Source organism: Stegodyphus dumicola, chromosome 1, assembly GCF_044657685.1.
Source record: "Stegodyphus dumicola isolate Sdum_Otavi_A_Nest chromosome 1, ASM4465768v1".
NCBI lineage: Eukaryota > Metazoa > Arthropoda > Arachnida > Araneae > Eresidae > Stegodyphus > Stegodyphus dumicola.
The window spans coordinates 11,052,859-11,069,060 of NC_140768.1; the positions used below are offsets into that span (position 1 = coordinate 11,052,859).

The following is a 16,202-nucleotide window of genomic DNA, read 5'->3' on the forward strand; positions in this document are numbered from 1 at the left end:
TTAACAGTGGCTGTTACATCAGGCTTCATCAGTTCTTTCCACATGTAGATCAATCCTCTAACAGCAAAGTATTATACAACCTACAGAACTATACTGTGGATGAGGATTTTGAATAGCTTCAAATTTTCTTCTTTAAGGAATCAAGATTTAGTATGGAATAGTAGAATCTGAGTTCTCATTTTGAAATCAAATAAAATGCACAATAACAGAGCTTTATACACAGACAATGTCATATTATATCAGAAATGGGCATGTGAACTCAGCAAGAATGAGTGTACCTCAACATACAGACTTGAGCGTCACTTGAAGTGATAGTTTGACAACCATAAGTATAATGACAAAATTCTCAAAGCTATTGCTACGACATATGCTGTAACTATCAGTCCCTCCACCTTTTCGGCTTATGAAGCTCAGCTAGTAGTATTAATTCAACAAAAAAAAAAAAAAAGAGTACCATGGCCAATATTTTTTACTAATTCAATATACCTGAGATTCTTGATAAATGTAATACAGAAATGCTAAAAATCACAGATTTTTCACAAACTTAAGACTAACTTTGCTGGGTATGCCTCAAAATCACAATAATTCTGATGATTTCATGCCAACGTGTACATACAACATTCTTACCCATCTGAGATGACCACCAGTCTTGTTAGATTTAACTCTAATAGCCTCCTTTCCTTATTAATTTCCAAAGCACTAAACATCTTTGAAAATATATATTTAAGTGATAAAAATACATGTAAAATATAGAAGTAGAAAAAGAAGTAAGACAAAAAAAAAATTTAGAATCCTACACAGAAAGTCTTATTTGATCTCAAACTTCTCTAATAACATTTGGACAAGGATCTTTGTTTGGTACGGTAAAAAAGAAAGAAGGAAGTGACTATCAGTCATGGAAGAAGAATTGCAGAGCTATCACTCTGGGCTATGAAAAATTCTAATTTTGTTCAGATGTAAAATTAAACAATCATGTTCAATTGCCAGAACTAACAACTGCAATGTCTTCAGGATAATAAAGCAAATTATCAGATATATTTCTCTAGAATTTATTTTTTATGTGATACTGAAGATCACAAAGAAAAGGATTTTTATGTTTCATATACACACAAATATTTATATTGTTGCACAGCACACTGCAGCAATAAATGATAATACTGCATAAATAAAAGGAGACTAATACAAATTTGTTTCCTAAACAATGCCATCAAACATTCCATATATTTTTATAGAAAGTATATATTATAATTTAAACAATTTCAACTCCATGACTTATTTGATTTCCTAATTATTTTGATCAGTGTAAGTAAACTTACAAAAAAATGAAATTACTAATATTAAAAACCTACTTCTTCAAAATTCTTGTCCCACTTAGATTCCGTAATCACATACTTGATTGTATCACTCATATAATCTTCAATCACGCTACAGAAAAAGCATATGTACAGTAAAACATTTTTAGGGCTATGAAAAGTAACAAATATTTATAAACAGGAATATAGCAAAATTATCAAAAACATTACACAAAAACTTGTTCTTAAATGCTTTTTGTTTCAGTGAACATCATCTTTCCCAAAAGGTTCTGATATTATTAAACAATGTTTTGTAATTTGAAAAGACACTTTAATGTAACTTTCTGATGAATTATATAAATTTTGGTACGAGAAGCTTCAGTATTACCTGAAAGATCATTTTGCATTCACTATGGAGAAAGGATTCCTACATAACTGTACTACAAAATTAATAATAAAAATACAAATATTCCATATCGTACAAATTATCAAATCTAGTGATCAAACAAACAGAATTCATGTTTTGCATTAAATATGAAAAGAAACAGATAGTTCCCAAGCTATGCTAGTAGTAATAGTTAGTACTAAAACATGTTTTAAATAATGTGAAAATAGCACAAAATATCCATTTTAAAGTTGAAAAAGCTTGTAACAGCACTGCTCACAATAGCTAATTTAAGTATAAAAAAAGACTTTTAACTAAGTTTATTAAATGAGCTTTGATGCAATTTTTTTTAGAAATGGAGCTTTGATGCAATTTTTTTAGAATTTAGGGAGGCACTTGGCAGCAGAATTTAAGCCCTGCAGAGACAGAACCAGGCCATAAAATGTCTAGTGCCAGCTCTCAAAAAGCTTTCAGTATATACGGGAATTTATTTATTCATGAATTAGATAAGAGTGTGCAGGAAATAGGTGTATGCTTAATAAATAACTAAACTACCGTATTTGACGGCATATAAGACGCATCCTTATTTAGAAGGTCACACACATGTAGATGTAGAAAAAGTTATGCGTGTCTAGATCTTTATCCGGGCTAAAAATAGCATTCAGTATTGAAAGTTAATCTTCGTCCTTCACATATAAGACACAGGTAACTTTTCTGAGACCAAATTTAGGAAAAAAAGTGCGTCTTATATGCCGTCAAATACGGTAATACAACTCAGGTTTAACTTTGTTAGTATGTGATAGAAGGAAGACAAAATTTAGCAGAAAAACATGTATTTAGTCGCCAATCTCATGATGAATCACTAATAGTGTACAGAAGATACTAATCAAGCTTTATGATGACAGCTTCAAATATGAAAGTTTTCTAACATCATAAACAAAATGGCTAAATTTTCCAGTTAATGGAAAAGAAGTGGTAATAAAGATTTTCCATTGTGATGAAGCTTTCAATCAAAGATGTTTTTCCATTGCAAAGACAATATCACAATCAACTAACAGACAGCAAAATCTATAATATGATTCTAAAGTCAGAAAATATCACAATGATTCTGAGGAAAGAGACAGGTTGCCGAGAACAAAACAATCCCGTCTGACAATTTAGTGGGATTTTTCGACATGGCAATTATAGGACTTGAACAATGGAACTTTGTAGCTAAACAAGAAATTACATCTAGCTATAGAATAAAAATGAAAGAAAGATATAGAAGAAGTTAATGAAAGATATTGAGAAAAATATTTTAAAAAGCAAGAGTTTTTTTTATTATTATTATTATTTCCTTTAAGTCAGAAATGCTCCATTATTTCATAAACCACTATTTCATATTTTTAATTTGCCCACCAGCAGCCGAGCCGTAAAGTCACTGAACACTGGTAATTTGGCCCAGAGTTTGAATCCTGCCAAGCAGGCTGGCCTGCATGGGCATTTTCATGATTTTCCCCCATATGTAATGTATATAGGAGCCAGTTTCCCTTAGAAAGGTTCCCTATTTAGGTCCAGATAGCCCTAGAATGCTTTGTCATAATCAAATACCTTTAACCCCATATTTTCAATTTTAACAATTTCTACATGTCATCTTACTAAACTGATGAACTAATATCCACATAAATCACCCCAAACCTGGAATCTCTGAAATCCCAAGTCCAGATCTTGGTCTTTGTACTGTATATCATATTGATCAAGTAAATATAAAGAGATAAACTGAATTGAATCACTGCCTCCCAAGACTGCTGTTTATGCTAAATACATTTTATATAATTTCATATTAAAATACATGCAGTTAATAAAAATCCTATTGACAAATATAAAATTATAAAGCCTGCTTTTCTCACAACTATTACCCATTACCAATTCTGGCTAAATGCTCTTCCCAGAAAAATGCAGACTCCATGCAATACATAGACAAATAAATGCAAACATGCACAAAATTCTACCAAACTACAATAAACAATCATGTTCATGAAACTCATCAAGATGTTCACACATCTCCAAATTATAAAAATAAAATGTCAGTGACCCAAATATTTATCATTTGGAAACTTCTTAATAACAGTTTCATTTCAAATTTTCTGAAATTCAATTCAACATATAACTTTAATGCTTCCACAAGGTTTTATACTATTATGTTTTTATAAAATTTGTTTTTCGAATCAATTTCTAGTATTCTAAAATATTCAATCCAATACAATTTTGATCTACTGGAAAAAAAAGTTTTAATACAGAAGATTTTGTTTTAAAGACTTACCCATTATAAGCAGTTATGTATCTCTTCAAATCATGTTCCATTTGAAATTTAAAATCTCCAAATAGGTAGAAATGTCTGCTTTTGAATAAATTTGGTAATTCAGGCAGAGGTAAATCTTTAGTATCAGGTTTAGAATACAGAATAGATGAATCTACATCATCAGTCTCATTACTATCCACCTTGATGTGGGAAAGTTTATCTTTTTTCACAGCTTTTGCTTCCACCCTAATGTAAAATTAAACAAATTAAATACATGATATTTTTAATTGACATAAGTATTAGTTTTGAAAACAACTCAAATGATGAAAATTTCATTTTATCTCTTTACTTCACAATAAAGATTTATTTATCATGCCTTTTTAATTCACTTATATTTTTTTTTTCAATGAATCTTTCAAATAATAAGAAAGGAAAACTAGAGAAATTGTTTTCCTAAATTTGGATTTAATTGTGTACAAATTAAAGACAAAAATTAATTTAATAACTTAAAATATGATACTTTTCTAAAATGGATGTTTATGTTTCTTTTATAATCATCATGCTACAGGAGGCATATTTCCATATTCAAATAGTATATTTTTCATCATATATTTTTTACAAATTGTATATTTCAGTTTCCTACTTTACCAAAATTTTTAACTTTTTAATTTTTGTTTATTTCTTTTTAATAACTTTATCTTTGCATATCAAGCCCTTAATTTTGCTGCTACTACTAATACACATTTTTGGAAGGTGATTTGCATTTTCTGCACATTCTTCCCTGTATGTATTGTATAATAAATAGATACTAATAATATATATTAGTTATTTAAAATACAAACAAAAAACATATTACTTCTAGAGGCTTCAGCACACAAAACATTCAGATAATATCTATATTAAATAATAAAAAATCTGGATGCACATTCCTTGCATTGTGGAAAAATAGTAGTGGGATCTCAGCCGCCTGGTGAACATGGAGAGATCTAAGGGAGCATTTCTGGTTCAAAGCAAATTTATAGAGTGTTGAGAACGAACTGCCACCTCCTTAGGCAATACTTACAAAAGGCATACAGATAAGTTTGATTAATGCTAAAAATCACTGAATGCAGTTTCAACAAATAGTTCTAAATATCTTTTAACCCTTAAAAAGTCAAACCCTTTGCTAACCTGTAACTTAAAATACTGTAACATCTGAAATTCCATTTGAGATCCACAACAAATTTCACCTCCACCACTAACAAAAATGTTTGGAAGTTTCAAATGATATCATATTTTAAAAGGAAGGTAAAAAATGGACCATATTAATCTTGGCCTTTTGGGCGACTGTTATTGTAGCTTTGTTACTAATGCCTTTATTGATGTTGTCAATGCTAAAAATAAAACACTTTTATCTTCGTCATAATTAAACAGTTTAAAAGATATGTGTTGGCATTTGGCAGAGATGTAAATTTCATATTTAATTCACAAACTTATCTATTTCAGAGAAATGTGCTGCCACTGTCACAAATAAAATATTTTTATTTTTCACACAACAGTGCTTTGCCATTTAGTAAATGTATGATTTTAACTTCCAAATTAAGTCTGCCTGTTATTGATTAACAAACTAAACAATAAATGCAATTTTTTTTTTTTTTTTTTTTTTTTTTTTTTTTTTTTTTTACATTTTCACTTGATGAATTTAAATAAAAAAAGAATTCATTTCATGATATATATATATATGTATATGTGTGTGTGTATAATTAAAAACATTAATATTTTAATGAAATTACACCAGCTGAACTCATTAAAATCATTACATACATACACAGTATATATATTGCATAGTAACTATTTCAGGCAACTAGCCAATTTAGCTGCTTAAATTTTCATTTGCTAGCTGTGTAAGTGTCTAGTAAATAAAATAAACATTATTTTGATTATGAATGCATATTATCTATCTCTTTGCACAAGTTTACATACCTTACTATGTGAAAATTTAAGTACTTAGTTCAACAGCTATTAAAATTATAAAATTATTTTTAAAAAGAATACACTGAAAATGTGCACACACACAATATATATATAATATACACAATATATATAATATACACTAATAAAAATCAAGTAGTCAAAAAAACAGTCAAATAAAAGAAATTCTGTTACATAATAATATTAAAAAGGGGTGGTTTGTAGTTCATTTATAAACTGTTTTAAGTACTTCCAACAACAGGGAAATCTACTTCTAATAACCGTAAATAATTTTAAATGTTTAATGACTAAAACTTTAATTAAACATTCAATGACGTTGTCCTATGTTTACATTATGTGTTTATGCCTCCATTAAAGTTTTAGTTTATGAAAACAAATTTTTACTTGATTCAACCCTTTAAAGTTCTTAGGAATGATCACTCTGTGATAAATGTTTCCATTAATCAATGAAAATATTCAAGTTACTTTGTACTACCACTTTGAAACCTGCTTAATGCTTGGTCCTAGATCAAAACCTGCTTAATGCTTGTCCTAATCTCTGCATCAGCAGAAGATTAGCACCCTTCAACCCTGCATACCAAATTTCTAAAGTAATACTATGTAAAAAAGTGTTTAGCTTAGCTTCTGCAAGTTTCTGGAATGCTAACTGATCTCCAGACATGAACAGAAGCTCAATAAAACTGACTGCAGTGGCACAGCTAGGGTGGGACAAGGTGGGACATCTGTCCCGGTCGCAGCATCCAGGTGGTGCAAAATTCATGTTACAAAATTTCAAAATGAAATGTTTTTCATTCTTGGCACACAGAAAGGGATGGAAATTCTTAAGTCATCCCCGGGCACTGAAAACCCTAGCTACACCTCTAACTGACTGAAAAGTGCAAACATTCTGTAGGGCAGGGTTTCTTAAAATGGGGTTGCAGGACCTGCAGCAGGGGGTCACCAAAAATTTGAGTAGTTTTGATATTTCTTTAACTTATTATATAATAATTTTACAATTACCAAATATTTTTACACAATGTATCTGAAAATAGATAAAGATAAGACAATACAGACAAAGAAAATAACGAAAACGTTTCGAAGCATTCTTTTTATAATATAAACATTCATTTTCCTTGCTTTGCACATGATGCTGTCATTTCATCTGTTACTTATTTAAAATTTTCACATTGTTGTATGTCTTAAAATTAGAAATTAAAGTTAATGACCTAAAATTGCAATAGTATATTACAGTACAAGTGAAAAAATTGACAGTGTGTCGGATTTACGCAATACTTATATAGGCCCACAAATTTTTTTGTAAATACTATGGGGTCCTGGGGGTCGCGAAAAAAATCTCGGTGATAAAAAGAGCGTCGCAACTGAAAAAAAGTTTAAGAAACCCTGCTGTAGGGAATAAAATTACTTCCAGCTTTTATGAGCCTTACACAGGCATTGCCTGGTGTACATCTAGCTCTAATGTGTAGAACTTAAGTAGCTCTAGATGTTTCATTAATAGCAAAAAGATTCCCATTCTGTAACATAAATAGGTTCTAGAGAAAAACAAAGTAAAATAGAAATTCTAAAATATCAACAGGAGTTACAGCTTAGCATCACTAACTTAAATGCATATTTGTCAATGTTTTTAGTGTGTTAATTCAGAAAGAATAGAAGAGATATAAATAAATCTTTACTTGCGAATTTCATCTTCTGTATCACCACCAGAATTTGTTTCAACATCTGTGTCAGCCATATAGTCTTGAATAGCATCCTCATCCTCTGTTTCACTTTCATCTTTTATAACAATAGGAGAATCGATATTACTTCCTGTGTTATTTTTCAAACTTAAATTTGAGAGATTCAAATTACTAGATTTTTCTTCATTTATATCCTCCTCTGTTACTTTTTCTTTGTCTTTAATACCTAAGGGAGAACAAAAAAAAAAAACAAAAAAAAAGAATTATACATAATAGGATTTTCAGAAGTATCAAAATTTTGGCAGCTAACCCTTTGAACATGAAATTCTTCTTGGTTAAATTTCACAGCAACTTTTTATTTCTATGTAATAAATTAATCATTTGAAATCTAAAATTATAACTACAATAAGGTTGTCTGTTATTTAAAGGTAAACATTTTATAAAAGAATCTTTAATTATAACTTAATTGTAGCTACTCAGGAATGCTGTCTTTCTGAAGGATCTGATACCAATTATGAATGGAAAATTTGGTACTCTTGCATTATCCGCCCAACCCTCCAACAAAGACATCAACTGTTGACAACTAAATTTTCGTGAACCTTAACATGTGAAAACAACAGCCACTTCAAAACTCGCAGTGCACTGAAAATTACATACAATAGCAATGAATTAATGATATTTAAAAATGCATGAAACGTCCATAATGAAACACTAAAAACTGCATAATAATGCTATAACCTGCATTAAAAACATCACAGATATCCACAATAAAACACTTAACCTTGTTTTTTATTGCTCTTCTCTCAATTAGCACCAAAAAAGAAAATTCACAGAATTGCAGAATTCTAAGCATTTAACAGCAAACCGTTACATTTATTTATACAGTGACCTGTTTTAACTTAAAACATAAAAGAGCATTGCATATTAACTTTGTGAAATGTGTATTCCTACTCTCTTAGAAGTAAGAGTGTAGGAATGCCTCCTATTAGGAAAAACACCATACTTCTAGCCAAAATGTCATATTTCAGAAAAACTTCTAAAATACACTGTTTACACCACCTATTTACAGCCTAATACTTTATAGAGCAAAATATTTCTGAAAAAATGCAACATTTACTTTTTTTATTAGTGTGCAAACTCCACAGTTGCATTACGATTCATTGCAAGAAGGAAAAAAAAAACCACACATTCATTACAACAAATATAAACGACAAACATGATCCTCGAATTTCAAAACCAGGCACATTACCACCACCACCAAGATACATATGTAATGTGCACACAACTGCTAGTGGGTTATTTTCATAAAATTCTCGGTTGCCTACTTCGGCAACATAGTGCTTTGCCCAGTGATTCTTGTCAAGATCAGGAGGATAATGAGATAGTACTAAAAATTTTTGAAATGGCCATGAAAAATGGAAAAAACAAAAATCTGTAAAATGCACATAACTTGAATGACTTTGCAACTGAGAATATGGAACATATACAGTATCTTAATTTTGTCATGCCTGATATACCTTCAAAATGTAGAATACCTTATTTCTGCAAAATAAATAGATAAATTTATAAAAGAATGCAGGAAATGTGATATAAAGTGAGGTAGGGAAAAGTTGGTGTTAAAATTTTTTACAGATATGCAGAAAACATAATAAAGTGTATGGTCACCCTTGACTGAAATGAAAACTTTTCAGCAATTTTCTATGCTGTGTATTAGTTTCTATCATAACAAGGTATATTCCTGATGAATAGAATCTTGAAACTCCTGGAGACTGCTAGGAGCTGCAATGATGCTGTCATGAGCCCGTGAACACCAAGCATGTGCACTTTAACTTACACAGTGTGCAAAAATTAAGGACGAAGTCGAATAATTAGCATATCAGCTGAACGGCCAGAGGCACAGCGGACAGAAAGACCAATCAGGAGATTAAGTAAGGGGATGTACGGTAGCACATGCGCAGATATGCAGGTAGACGTAATGGGGGAGTGTCTGAGTAGTATAAAGCATGTTGTCGGTGTAAGATCAGTATTTCTGGCAAAGAGATTGCACGCCGTATAGCAGTTAAAATCACACCAATCAAATCAATTAAAATCACATGGCTCAGCGAGAAATGGCGAATAATCAATCTGTTAGACGACATCTGGATGCTTTTACCCGAGGTCGAATCACTGGGAAGTTGGAGGAAGGCCGCAGTGTGACAAGTGTGGCTGCAGGGTTCGGAATTGCTCACAGCATTGTTTCACGACTTTGGAGACAATTTCAAACTACAGGAACAGCTATCCGGGGGTTTAGTAGTGGTTGTCCACGAGGAACCACACCCGCAGATGACTGGTATATTGCCTTACAGGCCAGAAGAAACAGGCGGCAGACAGCGGGAGAAATCGCTAGAAACACGACACAGGCGACTGGACGACCGATATCGCGTTTTACCGTGGCCAGAAGACTGCATGGTGGTGGTCTGTTTGCACGACGCCCTGTACGGTGTGTACCTCTAACGCCTGCCCATCGGAGAAGGCATTCTCTGTGGTGCCGGGAACACTGGAATTGGAGAGACAATGAATGGGGACAAGTACTCTTTACAGATGAGAGCAGATTCAGTCTGAAGCCGCAATCATCCCTCGAACATCATTGAAAGGGACAGGTATGGAAGTGGCGATGTTCTCGTTTGGGGAGGCATCATGCTTGGTAGTCGTATAGACCTTCACATCTTCGACGCAGGTTCAGTCAACGGGACCCGTTATTGTAACGAGATTTTTCTTCCATATGAGCGTCTTTTTAGAGGCGCTATGGGTCCGCAGTTCCTTTTCATGGACGACAATGCACCATGTCATCGCTCAGTAGCTGCCGAACAGATCTTAGAGAGTGAGGATATTGAACGTATAAATTGGCCGGCACGATCTCCAGATCTCAATCCCATCGAGCATGTATGGGATTTTCTAGGCAGACGCTTGGCAGCTCGTACCTTACCACCAGTAACGATTCCGGAGCTTCGATTGGCGCTGCAAGACGAATGGGCAGCAATGCCTCAACAACTCATTGACACCCTCATTCTCAGCATGGGCAGACGCTGTGAAACCTGCCTAGCAGTCAGGGGAGATCATATCCCCTATTAAAGACCGGATGTTTCTTGCTGGACACCCATCACAGGGATGTTTCGGCCTTCAGTCGCATTGTGCTCCACGCTACTTTTTCAATAAAGCTTCTTTTTATCCCTCTGATTTCTCTTTTAGTAAGTGTTGCTTGCATTACTCATGTCCTTACGTATTGGGGATCTTACGGTATTAAATGTGTTGATTTGGAAAGCTTTTGTACAAAGTTATATTGAAAAAATCGTCGTCTTTAATTTTTGCACACCAATGTAACTGGCACGTATGCCTGCCTCACTGCCACACGACACCAAGTCAGAATAGACAAGAAGGAGCTGCCACGAAGAAGGCTTGTGTATGTCATGCGGCAAGGAAAAAGAAACATTATGTTATTAGCTTTATATGAATTATATCTGCTTGTTTGCATTATATTATTTGTTCATATTATAAGTAAAATAATGTCCTACATAAGGTACCCATGATTTACAGAAATGCCCACATCATGGCATGTACATATTAATACGTCAAGAACCCATCTCATGATGAAAATCTCACAGAGGCATTCAGTGTTCTATTATATTCAACACATTCTATTAGAATTAAATCTGGAACATACGAAGGCCACTCCATCCTCTGGATTCTTTTTTCCTCAATATAACCAATCTTTAATGTAGTGCAATAGGGTCAAGCATTATCATTCATAAGGAGGAAGTTATTATCGGTTGCACCCTTACCACCATGCACCCTTACCATTAACAAACTTGCATAATGATCAAAAACCTTATCAATGTATCTTCCAACATTCATATTATTCATTACTGGTATAGTGTGTAGGTTACTCAAACAATTCAAAATGATGTCCACCCACACTATGATTCCACCACTTTTGTACTGATGCCACCTTTCATAAATATTTTCAGACTTATTGCATATGCAGTAGTTCCTCAATAGATTGAAACATGTCTGGAATCACTTTCCAAATAAAAACAAGACTTGCCAGTAAAGAGAACTCAGCTCCAGTCTGCCGTACTCATGATGATCTCCGCACCACTACAACCACACAAATTTAGCAGCCCGAATTAGTGAGACACAAATCTTGGGTCAACTTGCACACAACCCTCCTTTATGCAGCCTATCACTTGCAGTATATCTGGATAGCCAAGTGGCTATCCAGATGGGCTGGTGACAGACGTTTGTTTCTTTTAGCAATCATTGCCAAATAACAATTCCGAGAATTTGTTGTGGCCAGTTTTCAACCATGATCTGGTTATCTGCATACATCACCAGTGCCTTCAAACTGTTTCTAGATTCTTGACATGAGAGTTTTGGCTACTTTTAGGTCTTTACATGGCTGCCCTGTTTCTATTCTCTCAATAGCATGCCATTTCTCACAATTCATCAAATGCCTTTTGACATGCTCCACCCTGTGAAAATTTTATCAAATTACTTGTACAAATCTTGAACACATAATTTGAAACAACTCCTCCTTTCAAACTTGCCAAAAGAAGTTGCATATTTCTTCAAAACAAAGGTGAATCCCATTAAACTGCATAATAATACTGATCTTGACTTCCTTTCACTGGACTTGACAGAATCAACATAAAGCCCCTTTTCATAGTTGTTCCTTTAATTTTTCCTTGCAATGTGCTCCCTATATTTACTAATCTTTTAATGTTTTCTGGCTGTCACAGGATTCATTGCAATGCAGATACTTTTTAATTTTTCTTCTGAGGAAGGGACAAGGAATTATTATCAGAGTCACAATTTATTATTCAAAAGAATTACTTTGCACACATTTTTCATATTCATCAAAAACATTATCATAAAACAATTTGTCCTCTACTGTAATTCTCATTGTGGTGAATGTGTTATCTTATATTTTATGATCAGAGTGCAGAAACTATTACATTTGTGAGACAGGAAGAATAAAAAAGTAACTATGCTTCCCCAAGAATTAAATCACAAATCTTCCAATTGCTGATTAGATGTAAAAAGTACTAAACCCCCATGTACGTACAAGATAAGTGTCTTAATTCCTTACAACAAAATGCTTAAATCCTCAACAGTCAGTCGTGAAATTATTAACATGAAATTTAACTAAAAATCACAATACCTGGATTATTTACTCTAAAATATTGCTGGTGTGCTCAAAAGGTACACTTTGCATACAATGCTAACTTTATCTGTGCTTAGAAGCAAGCCAAAAGTCAAAGAGCAAAGGATTAAAACTGCAACTCTCAATATGAAAGAACATACCCAAATGAAGGCTTGTATAATTTATACCACATAATTATGACCATTTTATTTATAACTAGACACTATGTGGCCAGCCTTTGTCTGGCTTTTAAATGTACCAAAAAAATGCCTAAGGGGAACACCAAGCATTACATTTAAAAACTGCACAGTTTTACTCTGCAGAGCAACTTCATTTAAAAAAAAAAAAAAAAAAATTTTAAAAAAAACATTATTACATATAACAAAATTACAATGAAATAAGCAATATCCCTTAATACAAATATTAATTATCCTAATAAATAAATTAACCAACTTCCCATTGCAAAATCTAATGAATCTTAAGAATTTAAATGGTATAATTTGGTAGAAATTCAAATGGTAGAAATTTGTTTCCTAAAAAAAAATCATGCAAAACTTCTCGTATAACTAAAATCATATACAATTAAAACATAACACAAAAAATTACAATGAAATAAGCTATATCCAATAAATAAATTAACCAACTACCCATTGCAAAATCTGAAGAATTCAAATGGTATAAAGGAAGTTAAGAACTTTGTTTCCTAGAAAAAAAATCATGCAAAACTTTTCAATATCTTATAAGCAATAAATAAAACGAAAGAAATACAAAAAAATAAAAATTGTGAAAAGGAAAGTATAATGAGTAATATTTTAATCACATATTTTCAAGAGAAAACAGTCAGCAGTCCAAAATCCAAAGTAATGAATGAAAAACTGTTGCTAAAGCCACATTTCTAAAAGAATGAAACTATCATCAGAAAGCAATAACCAATTAAAATTGTGCTTTGTGGATGACATAATTCAAAATATGCAAACCTCTTTGCCATTAGCTAATAAAGAGAAAAGGAAAAAAATGAACTTCTTTCTGTTATGTCTTGCGAGACACATGCACATCAGAATAAGAAGATTGCGATGTGTATGTTGCATGTCCAAAAATCCAAAGAAAATAAGCAGTATTTTATCTGATATTTTCAACAGTCAGCAGTATCGCATACAAAGCATTAAATGAAAAACTGTCGCCAAAACCACATTTCTAAAAAAATGAAACTATTCAAAATGGTGCAATTTCATCAAAAAAGATAAAATAAAAAAATCTTATTCGAATTTTGAAAAAAATCACTTCAAGGTGCACTGGCGCTTGTCTAGATGCACCTATATACCAAATTTCATAGCCCTGGGTATAATAGCTTACGCGCAGCACAAAAGAAAGACATACACACAAGCAGACTCTTTATTACATGTAGAGATAATGATCATATAATTTATACATGAATAAACAATTAATTATAAATGATCTAACTACAAGGGATTAGATATAAAATTTTTAAGAATAATCACAAAAACTATTACATTTGTGGAATAGATTAAATACTACAAAAATTATTACACTTGCAAAATAGTTCTTAATTTAATAGTATTAAATTTATACATGTTTATAAATGTATAACCAACATTTATTAGTTTAAAGATGCGTATTTCTCAAAATTGAATTTAAAATGCATATTTGGGAGATGTTTAATAAAACACATTTTTAATCAAAAGCATGCAGGTACACTTAGACTAGAATCAACATAAAAATTGCATAATCAGAGCACTTAAAATTTTCATTTTTTATTAAAAAAAAAGGCTCATAATTTCATAACTGCCAAATTATTCTACAACTAAAAAAAATTACCATTTTGTTTTGAAATTTCAGGTTTAGCGGTCTTCCTAACAATAACCGCTGGTTCTTCTTCACTTTCTGATGTAACATCAGAGCTTTCTTCCTCATCACCTCCAAGTTTATACCTGTAAAAGAAAACAAATAATACATATTGAACAATTAAAATATATATTAGCCAAAAGAACTTGCTTATTAAAGTTTTGTAAGTACATTGTGAGTGCATTAAAGTAGGCAGCACTCATTTATCACTCAAAATGCACTAATCTTTCTTTACTAAAATTAGTGGGGGGGGGGGGGGGGAAAAAGATGAGAGAACAAAATTTCACAATTATTGTAATGATACAAAAGCATTTAAAAGTGATTTCTTGTAAATTTATAATAAACAGTTTATTAAATCGAACTATCACGTTGATATTCTGAAAAAACAGAGCAGAAGGGAAAAAACAATAAAAAAATGTTGACAATAATTTTTAAATCTGTAAAACCTTGAAACAATAAATAGCACCTATGTATATAATATGTTAAATATAAAGCATTTTTAACAGTAAAATGAAGTAAATATTTTCAATGTCCCGAAGACTGGAAAAACAATTAATAATGGAAGGGGAAATATTTCATTATTGTAACTGGTAAAGTATGGCAAACTGGCTTTAATAATTTGACTGTAATGAAGTATATTAAACGTGTTAAATTAATTTAAATAAAAAAGAAAGTTCTATTTGGGAGATGGCAAATACACAAATCTGGGATGGTTTTACAAATTTGGGATGATTCTAGCAAATGATATTCTCAAATTCCCTAAAAGCTACTACCACACAAAAATTTGCTTTAGCGGGAAAATAAAAATTACATGTCAATAAAATCATTGGTTATAATCATCTCTGTTTGCATTCTTCATCTACAGTCAGTTCCTGGCAAGTCGTAATTTCATTAGAAAAACCAAAAAAGTCAAAGGAAAAATAAGAACTCCTTTCACCTATAAGACATTTTTAAACAATTCAAAAAGCAATTTGTAGAAATGTTGCAGTTTAGTTGATTGATGGCTGTACTCACTTTTTCCAGGGTAAGAGAGTTTTTTTCTTGTAGCAATCTAATATCCAGTTCTTGGTTACAATTTTTCCACCTGCACTCTGGACTTGGACATATTTAGGTGTATTTAGGAATGCACATCTAGAAAAGTTATAATATATACTTTATTATTTATTGTCAAGATTAAATTAGTATTTTAACAAAGATTTTTAAAAATTGACAAAGAAATTATATGTTTAGATTAAATATGTACAGACTGCCCACTGGTTTCCACTGTAGCAGACTTTGGACTGGATTATTTAATAAATTAAAGTGCACAGAAGACTTTTTATGGGATTTAGGCTAAAATACCATGTTGAAGAGAAAACCACAAAAAATGCATAGCGGAAAGTAAAAACCCATTCAAACAGTTCATTTTGTGAGAATTAAATTTACTATAGTTCAATAAAGTAATCTGCAAGCCTCCAAGTTTAAGAGAAAAAGTAAAGCTTTGATGACAGAGCAACGTTTCGCATAAAATATCCTATATATATACACATGGGGAAATCACAGAAACACACATGCAGCA

General features: G+C 31.9%; 1 protein-coding gene across 5 annotated transcripts in view; it reads right to left on the minus strand.

Moving 5' to 3' along the window:
* LOC118186075 (DNA repair protein XRCC1-like) overlaps positions 1–16,202 on the minus strand; it is a 101,352-nt gene that overhangs the window by 11,187 nt on the left and 73,963 nt on the right. For 4 of the 5 annotated variants that reach the window (XR_004757706.2, XM_035356081.2, XM_035356079.2 and 1 more), the window contains exons 9-13: positions 15,659–15,775; positions 14,618–14,730; positions 7,600–7,828; positions 3,980–4,204; positions 1,350–1,425 (exon numbers count right to left, since the gene is read on the minus strand). Coding sequence is in view for 4 of the 5 variants with exons in the window: in XM_035356081.2 (XP_035211972.1) it covers positions 1,350–1,425; positions 3,980–4,204; positions 7,600–7,828; positions 14,618–14,730; positions 15,659–15,775 (760 nt within the window). In the remaining variant the exon portion in view is untranslated. The remainder of the gene's footprint in view (positions 1–1,349; positions 1,426–3,979; positions 4,205–7,599; positions 7,829–14,617; positions 14,731–15,658; positions 15,776–16,202) is intronic. The other variant, XM_035356082.2, reaches the window with a different exon arrangement.